Here is a 25,226-nt window from a genome sequence, read left to right on the forward strand (position 1 = left end):
TCCTCACAGACAGTCACCTGGAGGAAACCCACGCTGACACAGGGAGAACACACCACACTCCTCACAGACAGCCACCCGGAGGAACCCCACGCAGACACAGGGAGAACACACCACACTCCTCACAGACAGTCACCCGGAGGAAACCCACACAGACACAGGGAAAACACACCACACTCCTCACAGACAGTCACCCGGAGGAAACCCACGCTGACACAGGGAGAACACACCACACTCCTCACAGACAGCCACCCGGAGGAAACCCACGCAGACACAGGGAGAACACACCACACTCCTCACAGACAGTCACCCGGAGGAAACCCACGCTGACACAGGGAGAACACATCACACTCCTCACAGACAGTCACCCGGAGGAACCCCACGCAGACACAGGGAGAACACACCACACTCCTCAGAGGCTGTCACCCGGAGAAGGACTCGAACCCACAACCTCCAGGACCCTGAAGCTATGTGACTGCAACACTACCTGCTGCCCTCCGCCAACATTATGAAAGGAGTCCCAAACCATTGAGCAGCTGAAATCCTATATCTAACAAGAGTGGGAAAACAACTGGTTTCCACGTATTTGCGGTGTTTTAATAGAAAAGGTGATGTAACCCTGTGGTAAACATGGTCCCAAATTTTGTAACATGTTGCTGGCATCAAATTTGAATAGGGGAAAAATAAATATCGCAGTTTCAAAATTTGATGTCATTGTACTATTTTTAATTTAAAATTAGGTGTAACTGATTTACATATCATTGCATTCTGTTTTTATTTACATTTTGCACAGTGTCTCAGCTTATCAGGAAATGGGGATTGAATAAAAAAAAAAAAAAAACCCATACCTTTAGGGAACTCCAATGAGTTCTTCTATGACACCTGGTACTGAACAAAAATGTGGACCACATAGAGGAGTTCTAGGACCAGGTTGGTGAAGACTTTCCTAACACCGTACCTCTCAGCTACAGTCCTGGGGAACCACTCTCCTGCACAGCTTCAAATCTTCCCTGCCTAAAATAATAAGGCTTATAAACATATTTTTTTATGAGCTGGCTCTGGGAATGCGTGAAACCTTGCAGGACACTTTGTTGAGAACTTTTGCTAACCCAGATCAGGCAAAACACCAAAATGTTTTCAGGTCAGGGGCACTACAGGGCCAGGGCTGGGAATTCTTTCTTTTTAAACACATTTTCTCTGGCTCTCTCTGGCTAATTCACTCGCTCATTCAGCCACTGCACCCACTAACATCTCAGCCTTTAAACACTCATCCATCTGTCATGGCATCAGCACTCACCCTTCATTCACAGCAACACAAACATCAGCCCAACAGCAGCAGCAGCAGCAGCAGCATCAAACCATCAGCCCCTGCTGTCTCTCAAGCTGACGGCACAACGGCTGGTCAGTTTTTGTGTTTTGTTTTTTTTTCTGCAGCAAATTATTATGGTCATAGAGGTGCCCCATTGGCTGTGGCAATGTTGACGGTGAAGTGGAGACTAGAGGGGAGGTGGGGTGGTGGGAGAAGGGCAGGTGTTTGGTCAAGGCGCAGGCGCTATTGGGTGGACGACAGAAAAGGGGGGGGGGGCGAGGCACAGTGCTTTTACCTGGATGGAGAGAGAGAGAGAGAACTTCCTGTGCATTGCGCGATGCTAAATGTCCTCCCCCCACCAACACCGCATGGTGGCCACCATTCAGTTCCTTTGGGGGACCTAGTTCAGTCGGGACAAGGCAGTCAGAAAGTTTTGGACTATTGAAAAAGATAACAGATTGTAAAATGCACAATAAATGAGATGTCATATAAACCACAGCGTAGAGTGAACAACTGATCTGTCCATGCTCCACACGCCACCCTCAAATTTGTTCCATTGAACTGGTAAGAGGACGTTTTTACAGATTACTCGCAGATAACGAGAGCCTAAGAAGAACCCTTGTTGTATTGCAACTTTCTTTGAAGCGGTTATTAGAGTGTAATAACTGGTTTAGATTGGAATAATTCTTTATTTTTTTGGGTCATGTAAGAAGTTAGCATGATAACACGTGTTACGATCATGTACATTCTGTGTAGCCTATCACATACAGATGGCATTCATTTCATATTTAGCCGTCTGTTAGACTAGACAGATTGTAAATAAGTGTTAAAGTAATACAAAATATACAAATTGAGATCTTGGTCAAAGATAAATATTTGTATGATGCCCATATTTTGACGATAGTCCATTAAACCTGTCCAGCGCTACTACGGAAGAATGCATTTTGGAGGTAAAGCATGGACAACTCAGTATCATGGTTAAGGTTGACAGTCCCACAAGGACTAATACAGGAGGACTACCAAACATACAATGCGAGGCACTACGCAGGACGGTGATTTCCTGGTACACACAAAGCTTCACCACATCCAAAAAGCTTCAAAAACAAAGCAAGTAAACATCTGCCAGTGTAGTAAACTCAAAACCCATATTCTAGAGATTTTAATGGGGTGCTTGTTGGTTACTAAGTGGAGGTTTTGCTGCCATGGGTAGTGTAGCTCCTTTGGAGCAAGTTGAGCGATTTTTTTTTTTTTGGGTAAAGCTAAAGGGGACAGAGTGAGGATCACCCCCAACTTACCCCATCCACAGAAACACAGAGGGACAGGGGGAAGTCTCTAGTCCTTTCACTTCCTCTCAGGGCTCCCATTCATTTGAGTCTGGGCATTTCACAAAAGAAAAATAATTATAAAACATCATCGAAATAAAAACGTAAAAAAAAACAACAAGCCTTTTCTCCCTTTACTTTCAAAACATTAAAAACATTCTTTATTTTACGGTTGATTATAGTTTTTTCTAAAGACCATGCACAGATCCTTAGATGTTTTTTTTGTTTTACACTTTTCCTATAAAAACATAAGCAAAAAACTGTGCTACTGTTATTCAAACTACAACAATGAAGACAATTATTTTTTTAGCCAGACAGTTCCATTTAACAGGGCCTCTTCATTGTGTAGGTATGTAGGTACTGAACCACTGATGAAGAGTAAATGATAATGTTACACAGTTAAAGGCAGATGCAGAGAAAGATGGAGAGAGAAAAAAAGCGAGATGGAAGGGGATAGTTTAGTGAGACTGAACAGCAAATGAAAAAGAAGACTGAAAGAAACTGATAGCGATCTCCCAATACTTTTTAATCCCATGCCACAGCACCACAAAGCATACAGCACTTTCACTGTGCACGTCTTCTGTTCAGTTTCACATTTTAAGACTACAATCAAGAAATAGCAACTCTTTATACATTTCATTTACTAAGGCATAAGAATCAAAAGCCACTGGAAAACGATTTTGGCTGAGCTTTAAAAAACAGAATTTGGCTACAAACATAATTCGGTAAAAAGCTACAATATGGAAAGCTACTTTTCTCCTCTTTCATGGCTGTAAACAAAGTCTATGGAGAGTATTTTAAAAAAACTGATATTTGAGTCCCTTTTACTGTATTTATAAAAACAATAGGCATCATCAGTAAGACACTTTCAAAAAGCATCCACTACACAAAATGGCAGTTAAGTTAGTCAGTGAAGACCAAACCCCGTTAGAAAAAGAGGCAAGCCAGAGAACCAATCCCAGCAAATGGCAACTAGCTATGACAGTAGGGATGGGCGGTATTCACATTTTTCATACCGTAATACCGTCTCAAAATATTATCTCGGTATACTGTATTACCGTGGGGAGGGGGTGCTCTGTCAGTCTGCGCTGAGCCTGTGAGTCGAGTGAATTTAGATAAACACAGCTCGACAGTGCACACTGACACGTGTTGACGATAAAAACCCGTTTCTGAGAGAACAAATTTCAGCAGCTGGTGCTGAAGGAACAGAAAAGTTTAAAAAATATGACGGTGTACACTGTTTAGAAGCACAGCTGGCGCTAACGGGCACTTGTGGTTTAGCGCACCACAGCAGATTTTTCAGCGAACTGAGGCTCAAAACACACATGTTTAGAGGATAAAGCCATATACCAGTGAGCACAAAGTCGAGTGAAGGATTTTCTGAGAATTTTATCTGTTTACAGCTTTCTTCCGCTCTCTTTTAACCCAAACTCACCACTAAACTTACAACTGCGGTGGGCTACTGGGCTTGTGCTTTTCGCCACCCGTTTTCAGACCATGACATCAGCAGTCATTGAGCTCCCCCACAGCGCCCCCTCCCCGTGGCTCTCTTAAATGCACGTGAACATTTTAGCCGACTGTTAAATGACACGTCATAAACACCGCCCTTATTTTAAGATACCGTCCACATTTTTAAATACCGTGGTATATGGTATTAACATCATACCGCCCAACCCTAAATGACAGGTTTGAGTTGTTTATTTCCCAATGATCACTGTGGTGATAGAAGTTGCTATGTTAAAGTAAATAAAAGTAGGAGGGGAGAGAATTCACAGTGTCTTTCAGCTTTCAGGATGGGTGACATGAGATGACGAGGGGTGAGTTACATCCTCACTGACTGTTCATCTTTTCTCTTTACTTCTGATGTAATGGGGGAGGTGTGTGTATGCACTGTGGTAGAAAATCAAGGCAGTTTCCCTAAAAATGTGTGCGTGTATGTTTCCATGTGAATGCCTGTCATTGCAATCAATCGGCCTAACATGATACACATTTATATGCGGCCAAATCCCAAAGACAATAGACAAACACAAACAAACACACACGCACACACACACAAATATATATATATATAAAACAGTGTCCAACCCTGGTCCTACACTTTACACACCTCTGGAGTAAACATTACATTCAATTTATCAAAGTGTTATCATCTTCTAATTAACAATATGCATGTTTTATATATATATATATATATATATATATATATATATATATATATATATATATAATATATATATATATATATATATATACATACATACATACATACACACACGTAAACTGGTTAATAGTTCACATAACTATTTCAAGCAAATCTTAAAAATCTCAAGTACAGTATTCATTCATAGGCTACTAACATTGTATATATAAAAAAAAGCATTTAAAAAAGAGAACACATGGCTAATGCCTAGCCTACACCTTAAAACTGTCTACAGGTTTAAGGTTTCAGACACTTTAAACAGAGCGACTAAGTGTGTATACTGTATTGTGTATAAAACAAAAGCGTGCAGTTTTCTCCCTTTCACAACCCTGGCTCACTACACTGGGTGTGTGTGACTAGAACCAAGGTCAGATATTCCAGTTGCTTAAAAAAAATAAGAAAAGAAAAGAAAAGAAAAAAAGGCGCCCACCCTTTTCATAACCCAGACATAAACACACATGTACACTTCCATCTCCCCCATAAAGACAAACCACAGAACAAACACACTTTCTCACGCTCTCTCTCACACACACACACATACATACAGTCACAGACATGGTGCGAGGAGGGGGTAGAACAGGGGGAGTAAGAGCAGACTATCGGAAGGGCGTTTCAGGGGGGTGCAGGGCGAGTTCGGAGCGGCGAAGGAGGGGCTCCTTGCGCGACGGCGGAATCGGCGGAGGCTCATACACGCGGGGCGTTGCCACGGCGATGGCGGCAGCGGCAGGCACGGGGGCGGCGGGCAGCACTGGCCTGAGTGCGTCCAGCGCAGCCACCGGAGGGGCAGCGACACCAGGGAGGGTAGGGATGGTGGGTACCGCAGCAATTGGGTTAGGGGCCGGGTAAGGGACCGCTGAGTACTGAGGGTACTGGGCAAGCTGCTGGTACTGCTGGTAATACTCTGCATAGTACCTGAAAGAGGAGTTGAAGATAACATACACAGACAACACAGACACAGACACAAACCCCCCCACCAAAATTAGGTCAGAATCAAAGAAACATACAAATGCCATTATGTTTGTTACATGCAAGAGCACACTGTCTATCAACAGTTTGAGGTATAATTAGCTTTTAAAGCAAAATAATAGCCATCTTTGAATTTAAGTTTCTTGTGTGTGGCAGTCTGCGTGTTGTGTAAAAGAAAAACAAAGTTACAAGAAAATTTAAATGAACTAAATTTGAAAAGACCAATGGCTGAGACACTCAGAGTCCAACATATGTCATATGTATGAAACAGCAGAGATCATATCTGGACTTGGGGCAGTTTTCAGTTTTGTGTGTGAAATAGTTTGCCTCCAAAATAAGCCTTGTAATATATTTTTTTAAACAATCAGAAAAGACGTGTCCCCAAAACTTTGAAAGGCAGTGTAGAGTAATCAGACCTATTCCCTCCCTTCCCTGACTTACCTGGCAACAGGATCCTCCTCTTGGCCAGCAGCTTCTTCCCGACCAGCAGGAGTAGGCAGTAGTGCCCTGCGCTTAGCCCGTTGATACATGAAGGGCTTCATAACTGGGTCTGGCAGCAGTGGTGCTGATCTTCGAAGTGGGCTCCTGTCCCTTTCCCCAGACTTTGCGTTGACCTGCTGCTGCTCTGCTAGCACTTGCTGCCCTTGCGCAAAGTAATGTGCCCTTGCTGCTTCAAAGAGAGCCGCTGGGTCCGCTGCTCCCAGGGCACTGTAGGCCGGGCTGGTGGTATAAATGGTTGGAGCTACAGTATAGGCGGGGTTAACAGCAGCTGCAGAAACCTCCATCCCAGGAGCTGCGGCTAAGAACACAGGGTTAGCTACGGCAGGTGTGTAAACCTGCTGACCGTAGGCTGCAGCTGCGGCTGCGGCAGCTGCTACAGCTCCATTTGTCATCTGGCCATAGAGAGCAGGGTTAACTGAGCCGTAGACTTGTGCAGCAGCTGCAGTGGCACCACTGTTGAGTGCCTGATTAGCCACTGTGCCACCGTAGAGCTGATTAGCAACCGTTCCATAAACTTGGCTGGCTAGTGCTCCATAGACGGCAGGTGCCACTGCGGTTCCACCTTCAGCCCTAGCTCCTGCAGCAGTCAGTCCAGTCAGAGCAGCATATGTGGGGTCAAACGTGGAGGTGTTGTAGACAGAGTTGTGGACACTTTGTTGTACCTGCAGTGGAAGTCCTGCAGCAGCAGCAGCGGCAGCAGCTAAAACAGCTGCTTGACTCTGATACTGCTCCAGAGCAGGTTTCCCAGTGGGGCACTCTCCAGCATAATGACCCTGCTTACCACAACTCACGCAAGGGATCTTTCCAGTGGGAGTTTGCTTGCTGGGCTGAACCTTGGAAAGTTCCACAGACAGTGGCCGTCCCTTGAAAGAAGTGCCATGCAAAGCTTCAATAGCCTGCAGGGCATCTTCCTTGTTCTCCATGTGCACAAAGGCATAGCCTGTGGAAGGAGAGACAGACTGTCATTGAGCAAACATACAACAGAAGAGACATGTTCATGAAAGCCTCCTTTAATAGGCTTGTTTCTGGCTTCGCAGCTGCGGAAAATCTAAACTCAAAATATAAATAAATCAAATGAATTCTGTAAAGCTACAAAAAGAAATACTTATTTTCATAAAATTTGTAATGTACTATTAAATATTACATTATAACACTTTCTTCAGTTTTTTTTTTTTGCTGCAAAGTGTAGCATTCATTCATTCATTATCTGTAACCCTTATCCAGTTCAGGGTCGCGGTGGGTCCAGAGCCTACCTGGAATCATTGGGCGCAAGGCGGGAATACACCCTGGAGGGGGCGCCAGTCCTTCACAGGGCAACACACACACACACAGTCACTCACACCTACGGACACTTTTGAGTCGCCAATCCACATGCAAAATTTGTTTTTGGGCTGTGGGAGGAAACCGGAGCACCCGGAGGAATCCCACGCCGACACAGAGAGAACACACCACACTCCTCACAGACAGTCACCCGGAGCGGGAATCGAACCCACAACCTCCAGGTCCTTGGAGCTGTGTGACTGCGACACCTACCTGCTGCGCCACCGTGCCGCCAATGTGTAGCATATGGAAACCTCTGTCAAATTTTAAACATTCCATGTAAATGTAACTAAAAAATAAAATATAGAAACAGACTGGAAACAGACAATGAGACTCTGTGTGACCTCACTTTGAAGAGAGATTTCAAACATGTAGAAATTCTACTTAAACTAAGAAACACAATCTTCTCTGAGTGAACAAATGCCTTGCTTTTGACCATGTGTACATGCAGGTATGGAACAACTGTACAGTAAAATTCAAGTAAGCAATATGTAAATACAAAATGATAAAATGGATATATATTTATAACCTTGTAATGCATTTTTAAATAGATAAATATAACACATATCAATTAGTAGAATTCTCTTGGGCAGCAGTGATTTAATCAATTTGAGGCAACACAGGAAATAAACAACTTTTTGAGTCTTGTTACTTTACAAAACAGACAAGAGTCTGCAGTTTGCCCCAAAATAAGCCCATAACACATTGGTGGCATGCATTACACTCATCCAAGTCTTTAGGATTGTTATTTACTCTGCCTATATCTCTGTCTGTTATGTAGCACATTTGGGTCTATGGAATGGTGAGATATGGACCACAGTCACTCTGGTGAACTTTGAAGTACACACAGAAATCAGGCATACATACAGCAAAATATTATAATTTACAACAAGTATTAGGCCAGTACACACATTTAATGTGTAAGTCATCACACTGCCTCGTTGTAAGCAATCAGAGCAGAACTCATCATAATTAGTATACCAAATATGGGAGCTTCTTTTAATCTACGGCCAAATTATAGGATTGCAAATTGGCATATAATACTGTATATGTTTTTAAGGCACCGCAAGTGTTTATGCAACATCTACATTGGTTTAAACCTCTTCTTACCTTTAACTTTGTCACATTCCAAGACCTTCCCAAAGGTCTGAAAAAGCTCCTTTAGGTCTTCTGTGGTGCACATGCCACTCAGATTACCCACAAACACTTTGGTGGAGTGAAGTGGGCGCCCTCTGGACTCCTCTACTACCAGGTTACGACCTTTGAACTCTCTGCCATTGAGCTCCCGTATAGCTCTCTCAGCAGCACCCTCTCCCTGAAGGTGAACAAAGGCAAACTGCCTGAGGACGCTACAGCTCACCACCTGGCCATAGGACTCAAAGATGGCAGACAGTTCTTCTTGAGTTGTGTCCAGGGCCAGATTTCCCACAAAAAGCTTCACTGTGTGGCCCTTCTCCATCGCGCTAGAGAGACAGGCAGAAGGTCTTGATTAAAATAAGGACAGGGACGGACAGTCAGAGACTGAATTGAGGTCCCACACAAGCCTTTGGAACTCCTCGCTGGACATGGGTTAAGACTGGTCTTAAAGAATATTACCAATCACCACTGCAAATTGTGCTTTGTCAGGGAGATTCTGTTCTGTTTGGCATAATCAGGTTCTGGGAAAACAGATTGTAGAGGTAATGCAAGGAGAGAGAAATGAAGAACGTAAGTTTTAGCTGAGTCAGACAGCTGTAATATCAGTTAAGGCAGAGAAAGCCTCAAAGTCCACTGTCGTGCTGAGACGGGGCTAAGTACCAAGTCTGGTTTTACTAACAGACAGTTCTCAGAGTGTGTTGTTACAGTATACAGCTCTGCCTGATCCACCGAGTTCTCATTTAGACTTTAATAGGAATGTTTTATGAACTCTTGAGCCACAAGTGATACCTTTCCTAATGTTTTTAAAATTTTGGTTTTGTATATTTTAAGAAAATTGATGATATAACTCAAACATTTATGAAGACTTACAGATATGTACCTGGGGAACATATGTACAACACCAAGGGAACACCTTTACAGTTAACCTTATATAGGTTTAGTAATGGATATTAAGTTATTATTAAGCAGTTATAACACACACACACACAAAAAAAAAACACAGGAAATGGTGACCTGTTGCTTAGAAAACCGTTACAGTTCAACCTCAAATCTGCTGGTAACCGCTGTCAGCATTAAACCCGTTAGATTTTTCAGATATATCTACATTGTTATTAGATATTGCCAGTGTATTTTATAACTGCTTGTGAATAATTTTGAATCTTTAATATGTAATTAAGTAAAACCTATAAACTAAAATAAAAACATTAAAAATAAGTTAACTAGCGTAGTTTTGTTTTGAATGGCACCCCACAAACTAAAGCTACTCCCGTGACGCAGTGGCGCACAAAATGTATACACTGTGTATACACCAGAGGAGGAAATGTGTGGTTTATAAAAGCCAACACACATAAAGGGCTGGAAATATGCTGAGCAGTCGTTCACTGTATATCCAGCTGGCGTCAACAACACACGCTTGGGGCGACTAGCATAGCACAAATGGTAAAAAGCAACAAGAGGGTTTTCACAAGCCGGAGTTGACTTCTCATTCGAATTCCCCGTTCCACCTTAAACGCGCCGAACTCAACGTAGCTGCCGCAGTTTTTAAGGTAGAACTGAGATTTCAAATAAGAAGCCGTTCAGGCTCCTACGGGTTTCGTAAACAATTGTTCCCACACAGGTTGAAATTACGCTCCCGAATTACAAGGAGGTGATGATAACTCGACATGGCGCCTGTAAGGAGATAGTAGCTGTGTTTTGGGACACTGTTTTCGTGTTATTTTTGTCGCCCAGCCGCTGAATTAACAAGATTTTTTGGGGTACGCTCTTTCTCTCCCTCTTTGCCCAAAAACCTCTGCCTTCGCCTCCCTCGCTGTCTCTGTACCGCCGCCGTTTTTAGATTTCAGCGGTGAACTGTCGCCATGGATACAGCTAAACCCTGTTTCCATCTCCTCTCAAACGGTGACACGTTAAAAACACACAGGGTTAGCAAACGTCTGAAAAATAGACAGAGAACAAGAGAGAAAAATGAGAAATCTTCCATCTTACCTAAGCGGTGCAGGGTTTCAAAATGGTCGGTCCACTTCCGTTCTTCAGTAAAGACGGGCATTCTTTCCCAATGAGAGAGAGAGAGTGTGTGTGTGTGTGAGAGAGAGAGAGAGAGAGAGAGAGAGAGAGAGATTGTTATCCTGTACTGTGTTAATTACTTTGTCAATATTGATGTAACATTTTGGCCAAAAAGCCACTGACACTGGGTGAATAAGGACAAAAGCACCGAGAATAAGGGAAACATTAAACTGCTTTGACAATAATACTATATGTAAAGCGGTTATGCAAATAAAGCTCACAAAGAAAAAGGAGTAAGGCTGAAAGAAAAGGATGATGTGCGCATTTACAGCAGCAATGTGTCCTTAACTCCACGAGTTAAACGGAAGTCATCAGAGCAATGTTTGTATCACAAGTCTGCTTTAATTATAAAATGAAAGACAAAAATCATACAATCATACAGACGACTAGAGTAAAGGAAAAACTAAGACACTGGGTTTATGACTATTCAAGATTATTTCATCCAAAGTTGATGAGACGTTTTTACGTCAAGTTAAGTTTAGCCCATTTCTAATACAAAAGTGCATAAACAGGACTATTTTCATATGATTCAAGAACATGTACACGAAGAGTGGAAGAAACGTCTTATTGCGAGCATTCATATCGTGTACCCCATAGGTTCATAAATTGGCTTGGTTGGTGGGCGGCACGGTGGCGCAGCAGGTAGCGTCACACAGTTCCAGTTCCACAGTTCTCCCTGTGTCCGCGTGGGTTTCCTCCGGGTGCTCCGGTTTCCTCCCACAGTCCAAAAACACACGTTGGTAGGTGGATTGGCGACTGAAAAGTGTCCGTGTGTGTTGCCCTGTGAAGGACTGCCGCCCAGTGATTCCAGGTAGGCTCTGGACCCACCGCGACCCTGAACTGGATAAGTGGTTAAAAAGAAAATTAACGAATGTTTGGTTGCAATTCCTTCACCTCAAAGTTGGCTGGACTGTGCACATTAAATATTTTCTTTTGACAAAAAGAATCTGTGTGTGAAGGCCGTTACAAAAATACACAACCAGCAGCGATTTACTTTCCATTAGACAAAAGTAAGCAGATACTCAGTAAACATTTAGCCGTTGAATCAACGTTGAAATAACGTAATGACTGCCGTCTAATCAACGTTCTCCTAAGGTTGAAAAGACGTCCAAAAACAGACATTGAAAAGACGACTATTAGACGTATTTTGGACGTCCATTGAGGTTATTAATTGGTCCCGTAATAAATTACTTGTATAAAACGTATTTTGGACGTCCACTGACGTTATCGATTGGTCACCACTTAACTAACTTATTAAGATGGATTTTGGACGTCCATTGACGTTTAAAATATGTCCTTGACGGACAGACTACTTTTAGACCTTTTTTGAACGTCCAGGGACGTTCCTTGTTTACTGGGTATGATTTTAAGTAGAGTAATAAACGTTAAAAACACAAGAAAAAGAGAAAGAAAAAAAAAAATCAATTGACAGGCATAAATTATTACAATTTGAAAAATTTCAGGTACAGACAAAGTACATATGTACTCAGAAATATCAAATCTATATTTCGACTTCAGTTCATGTACACAAATACTTGGATGAATTTGAACTTAATAATCAAAATTTACTGCAGAATTATTGATTCAGCTTATGAAAAAAAAGCCCTGATAATAGATAAAAATATGAAAAAAATGTATGTCAAGATTTTTTTTTCAGTATCACCCACTCCTATTTGTTTTCTGATTCTATGAAAGTCAGGTCCTTGCTTCAAAAAGTATACCTCCACAGATGTGTCATATACACCAAACTTAATAAAACCAGATTTAATTAATATAGGTTTTTGGATAAAACTGACAACATAGTTTAGACCCATTCACTTTCACATAGTGAAAGGACATATCACTACATACAATACGAATACTCAGAGACAGAGAAATGCCTTTACAGTAGGGTTGGGCGGTATAATGTTAATACCGTAAACAGTGGTATTTAAAAAAAGTGGACAGTATCTTAAATGAGGGCGGTATTTTTGACGTGTGTGCGTCGTGTCACATTTCTGTTCTGCGTATTTAGAAGTCGGCTAAAATGTTCACGTGCATTTAAGAGAGCCACAGGGAGGGGGCGCTGTGGGGGAGCTCAATGACTGCTAATGTCACGGTCTGAAAACGTGTGGAGAAAAACACAAGCCCAGTTACCCACCGCAGTTGTAAGTTTAGTGGTGAGTTTGGGTTAAAAGAGAGCGGAAGAAAGCTGTAAACAGATAAAATTCTCAGAAAATCCTTCACTCGACTTTGTGCTCACTGGTATATGGCTTTATCCTCTAAATATGTGTGTTTTGAGCCTCAGTTCGCTGAAAAATCAGCTGTGGTGCGCTAAACCACAAGTGCCCATTAGCGCCAGCTGTGCTTCTAAACAGTGTACACCGTCTTATTTTTTAAACTTTTCTGTTCCTTCAGCACCAGCTGCTGAAATTTGTTCTCTCAGAAACGGGTTTCTATCGTCAACACGTGTAAGTGTGCACTGTCGAGCTGTGTTTATCTAAATTCACTCGACTCACAGATATAAGGCTCAGCGCAGAGTGACAGAGCACCCCCTCCCCACGGTAATGCAGTATACCGAGATAATATTTTGAGACGGTATTACGGTATGAAAAATTTGGATATCGCCCATCCCTACTTTACAACTTGACTTTCTGGGTTTTGCATGAGTTTGGATGTCATGCCAGTGTTGACCATGTTTGTCAGAATATAATCTTAGTGCATAGACTAAACAGTGAATGAAAACTTCATTGCTTTTTCAGCAGGACAATACAGAGCAGAGGTGTCAAACGGGGTTCATTCCAGGCCATGGAACTTAGCATCATGCATCATTCAACACATTTAAACTTGGCTAATTTGGACATCATGAGATGAATGTGTTAAAAGATACACTTGTTGAGTCCTTTGAGCTCTGAGACACTAAGTGTGCATTGATAATGATGAGTCTATAAAAAAAAAAGCTTTCAGCGAAAACTATCAAAAATCACAATGTTCCTTGGGTGCATTTTTATCTTTGAGACACAGTTAGTAACTCTGCACACCCAGTTTGACAGTTAAGCTAACATACAAGGCAATGTCAAACTATGGAAGGCCTAAATAATTTAATTGTTATATTCTATTTTTCATTTCTTTTTTAAGTGCACTCTGTGTGTAATTAATCATTCTTGTGCAGTCACAAATTGGCCGTTGGTGCGTCTGTGACTTTCCGGCCCTTCCCTGCTATTGGCCGATCCCTCTCCTCCCACAGAGTGACCCCATCACAGGCACAGATCTGTTTAGGGTTCTGAAACAGTCCAGCAGCACGAGCAATGATTCCGCACGCCAGTCTAGGGAGAAAGGGAGAAAGAGAGAGAGAGAGAGAGAGAGAGAGAGAGAAAATATACATAACGTCGTTACCTTTATTCTTTTTGACCTCTTCATGCAATTGTAGCCACTGTTTCACTAAATAGTAGCTATGTCTGTTTAGAATTGCTACCTAGCACTGGGCTCTCAGTTATGTGTTATGCTACGTAGCTGGATAATATAGTTATAGAATAAGTCTATGGCCAATACAAAACATATTCAAGTTCTTCGCACAAAACCGCTCTCACCAGCTCTATTTCTGTCATTTTCAGTCCCTTTCAGAATGAGCCGTTTAAGGACTCTGTCACTTTTATGCAAATAAGCTGTTGCTGGTCACGCCCCACCCATCCCATGTTTACGCAGAGCGTTTACGACACGTGAAAATGACAGAAAACAAAGGCGCTATCCAACCCTGTAAGTTCAACCCTGAGTCGGACACACAGAGCCGGTCCAGACTTTCCTGGGGCCCTAAGCTAAATTTTTAACTCTGAGCCAAAATATGACAATTTTTGACAGTTGCACCTGAGTCTCCACTAGTACTCTCCCTCTTTTTTTTGGCTTAGGACCAAACAATATTTATATGTAAAAAAACGTATAGATAAAAGAAACAGCTTTAACATAATTAACTTTGTGATCAGCCCTCCAGCATCCAAGTCCGAATTTGTCTGATTTTGTAACAGCTGCAGTCCTTAAGGTGGAATAGAAGACAAAGAAGCAAACATAGCTGTTCATTCTCCCGCTTCCAGTTCGTATCGCCTTAAATGACGCAGTAATTTTGTCCAGGCGCCTGTAACTGCTTCACTGTTTAAGGTGTTTAATGAAAACTTCAAATGGAGGTGTTAAATGCTGCCGCTATATTCACACAATCACACTAAGGTGGAACTGGAATTTTAAAGAACTCAACTTAGCACTTGGAAATAACTACGTCATTTTTTAAAGGTGGTATGAAATAGTAAGCAACTTTTAGACTACTGGTGTATTTGGGGAAGTTTAAACGAAAACTAGACGGTATAAAAACATCAGTGTATGTTAATTTTTCACTTTTCTGCTTCAAAATTTGGTTCATGACACTGTGGCACTGCGAGGCACCTGTAAATATATTCCTGCGGCTATGTGCGTAGACTATTATTTATTAAGACAGGTTTACCACACTGCTGTTCCCACAGCTCAGTCTCGTGGAGTGCTTTTTTCCTCTTTTCATTTCCTGAAAGATAGTGTCTCTTCATCTTCTGATTATACACAAACTCTCCCTAACGTGAGACGAGGGGTCCTTCGTTAATTTCCGGGGCCGTACGGAACGTGTGTAGTGAGTGTATATGGCAGTACGGCTCTGCCTGCACAAACTATGCAAATTTCCCTAGTGTGACGTTACAGTAAGGAAGCCATCCAAAGGGCTTGTAGAAGCATATAATTCCTGACACAAAAATCTTTCAGCTGACGCACAGAAAATGGATGGATGTTTTTCATGCTTGGAATGTGTATAGGAGCAGTAGAGACCCAAGTGGAAATATAAAAGCATGCAAACATTGAGTTTTGCTACATATGTGCCCTTTAATTCATTCATTTTCTGCAACCATTTCAGGGTCGTGGTGGGTCTGGAGCCTACCCAGAATCACTGGGCGCAAGGCAGGAACATACCCTGGAGGGGGTGCTTTGCAGGGCGGCACACACTCACACCTACAGACACTTTTTGATTAGCCAATCCACCTACTAACGAGTGTTTTTGGACAGTGGAAGGAAACCAACGCGGACACAGGGAGAACACACCAACTTAACGACTTAAACCCACAACCTCAAGGTCCCTGGAGATGTAAAACTATGCGCCACCGTGCCGCCCCAACATTAAAAACATGTTTGCTATTATGCCAACATCAGTTCATGCATAAGACTACATCCAATATTTTTTTTCCAGAGTAAATGTTTTATTCTGGAAGTTACAGATATTCGTTTAGCTTCCTGTTAAATGTTAAAGAGCTTTCTCAGTCATTATGACACATGTACACATCCCTACTACTATTTTTTCAAAAGCTATTAATCTGCTCATACCAAGCATAAAGTATTCCTTTCATACACTTCTCTGTTTCAGTTGCAGTACTGAAAACAATGATTTCACAACATTGACTTTTGGACAGTAATGTAGCCACAGAATCTAAAGCCACAGAGGTTGTCATTTCAAATTAAAGGTTGTCTAGTCAAATTAAACAGTGGCCAAATTAAGCTTGTGGTCAGGTGAGAATTGAGTACACACCAGAGTTCATTTACTTTTCTGCATTGGTTTACAACAAAATAAATAATAATGAATTTACATTAAAAAAAAAAGAAAGAAAAACACTTTCGCCAACTTTCATATCAGTCTACAATAGAAATCCAACAATGACCTAACAATCAACACAGTGTATGCTCACCTCTGTCCTGAGTTTCCAGTTTGTCCTGACAGTGGATGATTTCCTCTGCCCAGGTCATCTTCTCCTGAATCAACTACCAGTGATCGGCCAATCACATCCCACACCTGTTGACAGAGCCGGACGGAGGAGAGACACAACACTATGAAAAAAATACTACTTCCTTTTAGGAATCAGGAAAGTTTGGGGCAGATTAAGTCAAATCTTAAACAAGCACACAGTGTCTCTGGTGCCAAGCACTGGAAAAATCACTCCATTGAGAGCAATTCCAATGTGAGTTGTGTCACTGTGTGGAGCTTTTAAAGCTAATGGTGTATGAGTGATTATGAAAACAAATGAGATACAAGCCACATCTATGTGTCTTAAAAAACAAAAATTATAACTTTCAAATGTTACCGCTTTACGGTAATCCCTCGTTTTTCGCGGGGGATGCGTTCCAAGACCACCCACGAAAAGTGAATTTCCGCGAAGTAGAGGAAAGATATTTTTTTATGTATTTAACGAGTATTTGGTCTTTTAAAACCCTCCCTGTTACTGTTAACAACCCTCCCTTTGCATTGAACAGTCGTTTTATAATGTTTTTCAGCTGGAACTACATGTGATATCCTACCAGTTTCTTTAATAGAGTCATTCCTAAGCTGTGATTTAGCGTCAGTAAAAATTTCACTCGGATGTGGACGTGAACAACACATGTACTGTACGTAAGAAATACTTGTAAATGATATATTTTGTCACCCACAGGCCCAGTCTAATACATGTAAATAATAAGAAAGCCCCCTTGGAAAAACCCGCGAAGTAGCGAATCCACAAAAGATGAACCGCGAAGTAGCGAAGGATTACTGTATATTTACCAGAAACATGAGCTAAAATTACTAATAAAATACTAATACTAGTAATTTATAATTACTTTAAAACAAACTTAAATTCAAGAACACAAAATCTATTTCGCCTATTTCAACTAAAATAAACACAAAATAATCACCAGATTCAGATTATAACAAACATAAACAAAGTGCAGCTCAGACAAAGAGTGTTTTAAATGCATATTTAACAGGTGAAACTCAACTAAACGTAAACATTTATTCAAGAAAAGCAAATGAGCATTTTTTCAGCATTAACAGTGCCACAATATCACGACAGAATGTTTGATATCACCATCTCATCTATTAATGACTAGATGTGGGGCATTGAAAAATGTCAGATTTACCTTTAGATGAGAGTCTTCTAGTCTGAACGTGGCTCTACCGTCTGGTCCTGCCTGGACATTACCCAGGTCACCTACATGCTGCTCCATGAACACAACACAATCTATTACATCCTCAGCTGAGATTTCATTTCAACATATTTCTTCTATCTCACACTCACATTCATTCATTCATTATCTGTAACCCTTATCCAGTTCTGGGTCGTGGTGGGTTCAGAGCCTACCTGGAATCATTGGGCGCAAGGCAGGAATACACCCTGGAGGGGGCACCAGTCCTTCACAGGGCAACACACACACACATTCACTCACACACTCACACCTACGGACACTTTTGAGTTGCCAATGCACCTACAAACGTGTGTTTTTGGACTGTGGGAGGAAACCGGAGCAGCCGGAGGGAACCCACGCAGACACAGGGAGAACACACCAACTCCTCACAGACAGTCACCCGGAGGAAACCCACGCAGACACAGGGAGAACACACCAACTCCTCACAGACAGTCACCCGGAGGAAACCCACGCAGACACAGGGAGAACACACCACACTCCTCACAGACAGTCACCCGGAGTGGGAATCAAACCCACAACCCCCAGGCCCCTGGAGCTGTGTGACTGCGACACTACCTGCTGCGCCACCGTGCTGCCCAAAAGGAAAACAACACGTACAAAATAAAAAATATTTCTAAATATTATTGTAATTTCACTGACAAATATCCTTGAATGTTTAAGTGTAAACCACATATATCTTTACCAATGAAGCTCCATTAAACACGGCTGACTCATGACATTAACAAACTGCACAGCATGTAATTCTACTAATATCTCACTGAGTCAAAATTAATGGTACCCTCTCTGTGTCCTCAGGGCCTCCGTGTTGTTTCCCAAAAGGATTGTAATGCTCTCCACAGCTGTGAGTGAGAGGGGAAAGGAAGAGAGAGAGAGAAACACTCAGACAAAAAAGAACAGAAGGGGTCCTGTGTCTGTCTTGCATATATTTTAAGGGCCACTGAGGAAAATAGCACAGTTTTAGCTTTCCCTGAATGTCCTCAGTCAGCATTGGTCCACATGAGAGCATGACAGGACACAGAGGGTATATCACATTCCTAGTTTCACAGAGATTCTAATAAATGCTTTCTGACAAAGGACTTTCAAGGGCATTCAGCTGACTGCACACAGCATGATTTCCACATGAATAAAATATCATACATGTTGTTCTCGGACAACCTTCAGTCAATATAACAGCTACTTACAAAACGCAATGTGTGTTTTTAGATATAAAACATGAAGAGTTTAGGTTAATGTGCGTTTATACAGAAATGTTGAATGGTGTCAAATTTAGCAAAATATTTCCTGAACATATATAAGTAAATCTTTTGTCAATCCATGGATTATTCTATGACAAAGTGACTCTCTACGGACCTATACCACCCACTTGGTATCCCCCTAAAGACCATCCATCAGAGGGTACTTCACCCAGTGGTGAAAAGACGCAGGACTTGACAACCAAACTACTCAAGTAAACAAAGAAACCTCTTAACTAGAGTTATTAAAAAAAGGGTCATTTCTGATTCTGAATCTACATTACAAAAACAGTTAAATTACCTCATACAATCCTGTGTGAGGTCTCCGAATTCATGTACATGCAGACCATGTGCTCCAGGCTCCAGCCCATCTATTGTCCCATCAATCAAACAGCGATCAGCTGAGAGTTGCAGGAAACGAACTACACCCTGTATCCTCCCTACACCACTCAACATGGCCACAGCTGCTCCCAGATCTGAAACAAACACGCAAACACTGAGCATGGTGCCTTATAACAAAAGGCGCCAAAAAAGCATTGCCTGCTGGTTTCCCACTGGGTTCTGAACATCGAGCTGCAGATAGAGCGCTGTTTCTTTATTAACAGAGGAACACACACCTGGTTCTGATCCACCCATTCCCTTCAGTACGGCTCTCCTGCCTGTGCTCTCTATCAGTCTCTGAACCTCCTGAGTGGTCAAAGATGTCTCCACTAGAACCTCTTCCCGAGAAAGGTCGATTTGTACTGACTGCACTCCTGTAAACACACACACAAACAAACAAAGGCATACACACATTTAAAACATTCATTCATTATCTATAACCTTTATCCAGTTCAGGGTCGCGGTGGGTCCAGAGCCTACCTAGAATCACTGGGCGCAAGAGAGGAATACACCCTGGAGGGGATGCCAGTTCTTCACAGGGCAACACAGACACACACACACACATATTCACTCACACACACACACCTACGGACACTTTTGAGTCGCCAATCCACCTACCAACGTGTGTTTTTGGACTGTGGGAGGAAACCAGAAAACCCGGAGGAAACCCACGCAAACACAGGGAGAACACACCACACTCCTCACAGACAGTCACCCGGAGGAAACCCACGCAGACACAGGGAGAACACACCACACTCCTCACAGACAGTCACCCGGAGGAAACCCACGCAGACACAGGGAGAACACACCACACTCCTCACAGACAGTCACCCGGAGGAAACCCACGCAGACACAGGGAGAACACACCACACTCCTCACAGACAGTCACCCGGAGGAAACCCACGCAGACACAGGGAGAATACACCACACTCCTCACAGACAGTCACCCGGAGGAAACCCACGCAGACACAGGGAGAACACATTACACTCCTCACAGACAGTCACCCGGAGGAAACCCACGCAGACACAGGGAGAACACACCACACTCCTCACAGACAGTCACCCGGAGGAAACCCACGCAGACACAGGGAGAATACACCACACTCCTCACAGACAGTCACCCGGAGGAAACCCACGCAGACACAGAGAGAACACACCACACTCCTCACAGACAGTCACCCGGAGGAGACCCACGCAGACACAGGGAGAACACACCACACTCCTCACAGACTGTCACCCGGAGGAAACCCACGCAGACACAGGGAGAACACAGCAACTCCTCACAGACAGTCACCCAGAGCGGGACTCGAACCCACATCTGCGTGACTGCGACACCTACCTGCTGCACCACCGTGCCTCCCACATTTAAAACAATTCTTATCAAAACATATGAATATATTGTTTAAATTACGTGCGTCAATGTTAAACAATCTAAATGTACAGCCCTGTGCAGAAATCAGACACCACTCGTTATTTAATTTACAGTCAAAATAGTGGTTAAGCACAAATACATTTTTCAGGACATACTTATGAAAAAATTAGAAATAAGATAAATGTAAATAACAGGAAATAATTTAGCTGTTGAGAAAAATGGGACTTGAAGATCCAGATAATCCCAGATAAACAACAATTAAAACTTTTATGTTTGAAAGAGACAATCAAGTGACACTCTTGGTCTGAAAAACATCCGTACTAACTCCTGTCCCCACAAAGCCCTGACCACAATATCACTGAACGTCTTCTGATGCTTTAAAGTAAGTAACTTATGCTTAAAGCTGTTCTAACTAGAAATCAAATCATTTAAGGGAGGTCTCTGATATTGTTAACTAGACACTAAAATATATTCTTCATAACAACATTTTGTCAACATATTTTTATCAGTTTATTACTTTCCTACTTTCACGCCCTTGTCCTGTCATGTCTGTTTTCCCCTGCCATGTGCTCTTGGCACATGGCTCTGTTTGCTATTGTCCATGTCTCCGCCCATGTCCCGCCTTTCTTCCTCTTCCTCGTCAGTGTCATTTGTAGTCCCGCCCCCTCGTTATCAGTCCAGGTGTCCCTTGTCTGTGATGTTTATTTAAGTTCCCTTGTCTCTGTGCTTCTTTGTTGGACGTTCCACCTTTGTTTTGTGCTCTCTGGTCTGTCTCTCATGACCTCCAAGTCAGTCTTTGTATCTCTCTTGTCTCATGTCTGTCTGGGTCTCTGTCTGTTTAGTTCTTTCTGTCTAGGTTTAATCTGTGTAAGCTCTCTCTCTCTCTCTCTCTCTTTAGATCTCTGTTTAGTTCTATCTGTCTAGGTTTGTCTGTCCTGTTCCCTGTCAGTCCTGGTCCCCCTGTCCAAGTCTCTCTGTCTCAGTCTTTCTTTATTTAAGTATTTCTGTCTAGTTATCTTAATCTGTCTCTGTATTGTTATCTTGTGTTGTAAATAAAATTAGGCACTGTGTTTTAGCAAGTGAGTCCACCTCCGTCAGTCCCCGCGATCCTGACACCTACCTTTGAAAATACATTTGTACATTTTTCTAATACATTTTAATTACATTATTAGTATTATTTTATGAATTAATTAAATAAGACGGATTCCAAAGCTTAAACCAACACTGACCCAAATATTCATTCTAACCCTAATAGGATTTTAAGCCTTACATAAATCAACTCTTTATTTACTCCACAAAACACAGAAACACTCTTGAGCTATGATTAGTCAAAGAAAATAATTTGTCATTTGTTTTTGGGATTATGCGTAGAACAACAAAGTTTGTAACATGTGAGTTTTTAAAGAAATCAATCCGATTTGCCCTGCTGTGTGAACAGCCACCTTAAGATTGATCGGTGGGCACGTATAAGACGCTGGTGGAGAAGCTGTGAACAGAACCATAACTCACATGGTGCACTATGTAATGAACAACAAACCACAGAATAGTGCCAATGTGTTTTTAGAGAATACTGTGCTTACCAGGCTGTTTTTCCAGTGCCCCTTTCACTGCATTAACACAGCTCTCACATGTCATCTGCACCGCAAACTCAAGCTGTGAGAGTGAAAACAAAGAACACTGATGATCAGCCACTTGTTTCTTACATGTGACACAATAACTAATGTATGAACGTGTGAAAATGTGTCCTGTTAACCCATGGAATTGAACACGTAAATCAATGAACACAAATGAAAAAAAAAGATGAACTAGTGAGCAGCCCAGTGGCCAAGAGCTTGTGACATCACAATGCAGCTCAACGGCTTGAGACAGAGATTAGATATGTAAATATTAGCTGAATGAATATCCCTTTAATATGTACGTAATAAAAATAAAACCATTATTAGTGTTTAGTTCCCAGTCAGAGGGTGTGCGTATGTCATGGGCATTTTCACAGACAGCATGTGTGACATACACAAAAGCATTCTAAAAGATCACACGTGTTGGAATTGTAGTACTTTTAAGAAGTTGGGTATAAAGAGATCATAGAAACAGGAAACAATGAGGAGAAGTCATCCTTGTGAAACTCTGAAACCATAATATGTCCTGTAGCAAATATTTTGAGCTAGGGTTGGGGTTGGAGATTATTTATGGCACTTCTACACTGTCCGGTACCTACCACATCCACCTGGTGTTAGAATAAGGGAAATTGGAGTGGGTTTATGTGTTCATTTGTGTTTGGTGTATGGTGATTGACATGGGCCACTGTCTGTGAAGCTTGTGTGACTGTGGATAAGAGCCATGTCCCTGCCCTGTTCCCTTATTTCATACATAGTGTAATAAAGAGCACTTGTTTGAAGGCATTGTGGCGGGAAAGTATGGAGGTAAGCAAGCTAAATTTCAAAAAAAGTCTTTGTTTATATAAATGTGCATTGTGTATAACATGCTCAAGCTACAGCAGCGTAAGCCACGCCCCTACAACGTCACAGACGCAACCAGTCCCTCATCCGATTTTTCTGAGTTTAATGAATGTTTCAGGTTTTACAGAGCGCCTCGCAGCAGCAGGAGGACATTTTGTTTCAGCATTTATTTCCTCTCGTCTCAGTAATTCAACTGCTTCCAAGACAATGGTGTTCTGTTTGAGTAACTGTTCAAAGTCCGACCTGTGTTAAAGTGTATGAACCCTTATAGCGAAGCAAAGGTATCCACGCCATTAATAAAACAACGTTCAACTCACTTTAGCCGCTCGGTCTGTGTCCATCTTCTCCACAGCGCTGTAGACACTAGAATCTTTTTCTCACTGTTATAAAACAGACCTCAACTGTCACTGCGAAGAGCCGAGCGCCCAGCAACACACGCCGCCCGCCAAAATAAGAGTCTCCACAAAACGAAAATACGTCGTCTTGAAAATGCCACAGTAATATTTTATAATCAATGTGTAAGTTTCTTTAATTTCCACATGCTATGCTTTTCCTATTTTAAAAAGTTTCAGCAAGATTTAATTTTTAAAATATATCCAAATTTCTGTGCATTTCCAGATGCTAATGTATTTTGCTTGTGTTTAAAACATTAAAATGATTTATTTTAATTTACATTTAAAATTATACAATTTATTTTAGAAAAAAAAAATATTTACTTTCTGTATTAAGTCTTTTTGTGTGTGTGTGTGATTTTGTCAACCATGAGGCTTATCCAGTTCAGGGTCACAGTGGGTCCAGAGCCCACCTGGAATCATTGGGCGCAAGGCAGAAATACACCCTGGAGGGGGCGCCAGTCCTTCACAGGGCAACACACACACACATATGGAGAAAACCCACGCAGACACAGGGAGAACACACCAACTCCTCACAGACAGTCACCAGGAGCGGGACTCGAACCCACAACCTCTAGGTCGCTGAAGCTGTGTGACTGCGACACTACCTGCTGCAACGCCATGCCACCTGTTTTAGGGATTTGTTGTGTTATGTGTGTTTCTGTGATTGGGGTGTAACAGTTTACTTGAGCAGAGTGGCATCCCCCGTCAGGGAGGCCTGTGTAGCAGAGGACGAAGTTCTGTCAATTGTTGTAACACACCAATATGCCTAAATACTGCTCTGTTGATTCTGAATCCTACTAAAAGTTGCTTGTTGGCGGTAATACCCCTGAGTCAGCTATGTGTGGTGTCAGAAATAGGATGTCAGTGCAGCAAACTGGAGAAGGTCTAGTGGCAGATTGGTGAGGTTGTGGGTGGATACAGGCAGAGGAAGACTAAACAGCCAGGGACAAATGAGCCAGCGGTGGAAGCTGCAGCAGGGCGAGGGAGTCGTTGGCACATGGATGCAACGGCCCTCGATGAGGACAAGGCACCAATTTTTTTTTACAATTTAGAAATCTTTCCTTAAACTGTACGCATTTTATTTAAATGTGGCCCTGATGGCTGTTACCACAATTTACAAATCGTTCTTGTTTCTTCATTTCTTCTAATTCCCAAGATGGTCAACAATTAAACTGCTTAAAACTCATCTCTTTTCATTCAAATGACATGTTGAGAAGTTATTTCTGACACTGAGCCAGCAAAGAAAAATATCCTCTAATACCTTAAAAGTACTTGCATATCTATGAATATACAATTACACTAGGCTCTGTTTATATCTCCAATTATTCCTCCACTACTCACTTGTAGGTCAAAAGACCAGAGGTGGCAGAACTGGTTATTTAAGTTCATGACATCAGTATCGTTGACTGTCTGAAACTGCCCATTTGAGATTGTCTTTGTAACACAAACGTTTGTGTTGAATGCTTATTTTGCTCATGATACGTCATTGTAACGAACACTACACAGGCATGTTAACAAGGTAAATATAATATGGACATGGTAAATATTAGGTAAATATAATATGGGACATGAAAACAA

The 25,226-nt window shown here is 42.0% G+C and overlaps 2 protein-coding genes across 5 annotated transcripts; both read right to left on the minus strand.

Moving 5' to 3' along the window:
- Positions 1-747: 747 nt before the first annotated feature.
- Positions 748-10,808, minus strand: rbm14b (RNA binding motif protein 14b). 4 transcript variants are annotated; one of them, XR_010804150.1, is made up of 6 exons: positions 10,739-10,808; positions 8,726-9,078; positions 6,236-7,235; positions 5,519-5,740; positions 2,602-2,680; positions 748-1,706 (listed from the first exon to the last, which is right to left on the minus strand). XR_010804150.1 is itself a non-coding variant. In XM_066680422.1 (5 exons), exons 2-5 carry the CDS (start codon positions 9,072-9,074, stop codon positions 2,671-2,673), a joined length of 1,581 nt encoding a protein of 526 aa, XP_066536519.1. In that variant the 5' UTR covers positions 9,075-9,078; positions 10,739-10,808; the 3' UTR covers positions 748-2,670. The 4 variants fall into 4 exon arrangements, 3 of the variants coding, with proteins under 3 accessions (XP_066536519.1, XP_066536517.1, XP_066536518.1); XM_066680422.1 differs by having other exon boundaries at positions 748-2,680; XM_066680420.1 differs by lacking the exons at positions 748-1,706; positions 2,602-2,680 and having other exon boundaries at positions 4,907-5,740.
- Positions 10,809-11,151: 343 nt separating this feature from the next.
- Positions 11,152-23,693, minus strand: LOC136706796 (copper chaperone for superoxide dismutase-like). Its single transcript, XM_066680429.1, has 8 exons — positions 23,571-23,693; positions 22,378-22,450; positions 19,662-19,799; positions 19,346-19,520; positions 18,591-18,651; positions 17,747-17,824; positions 16,543-16,646; positions 11,152-14,121 (listed from the first exon to the last, which is right to left on the minus strand). The coding sequence occupies exons 1-8, from the start codon at positions 23,592-23,594 to the stop codon at positions 13,968-13,970; spliced, it is 807 nt and encodes a 268-aa protein (XP_066536526.1). The 5' UTR covers positions 23,595-23,693; the 3' UTR covers positions 11,152-13,967.
- Between the last annotated feature and the right edge of the window lie 1,533 nt (positions 23,694-25,226).

This window comes from Hoplias malabaricus, chromosome 9 (assembly GCF_029633855.1).
Source record: "Hoplias malabaricus isolate fHopMal1 chromosome 9, fHopMal1.hap1, whole genome shotgun sequence".
NCBI classification, from domain to species: Eukaryota; Metazoa; Chordata; class Actinopteri; order Characiformes; family Erythrinidae; genus Hoplias; species Hoplias malabaricus.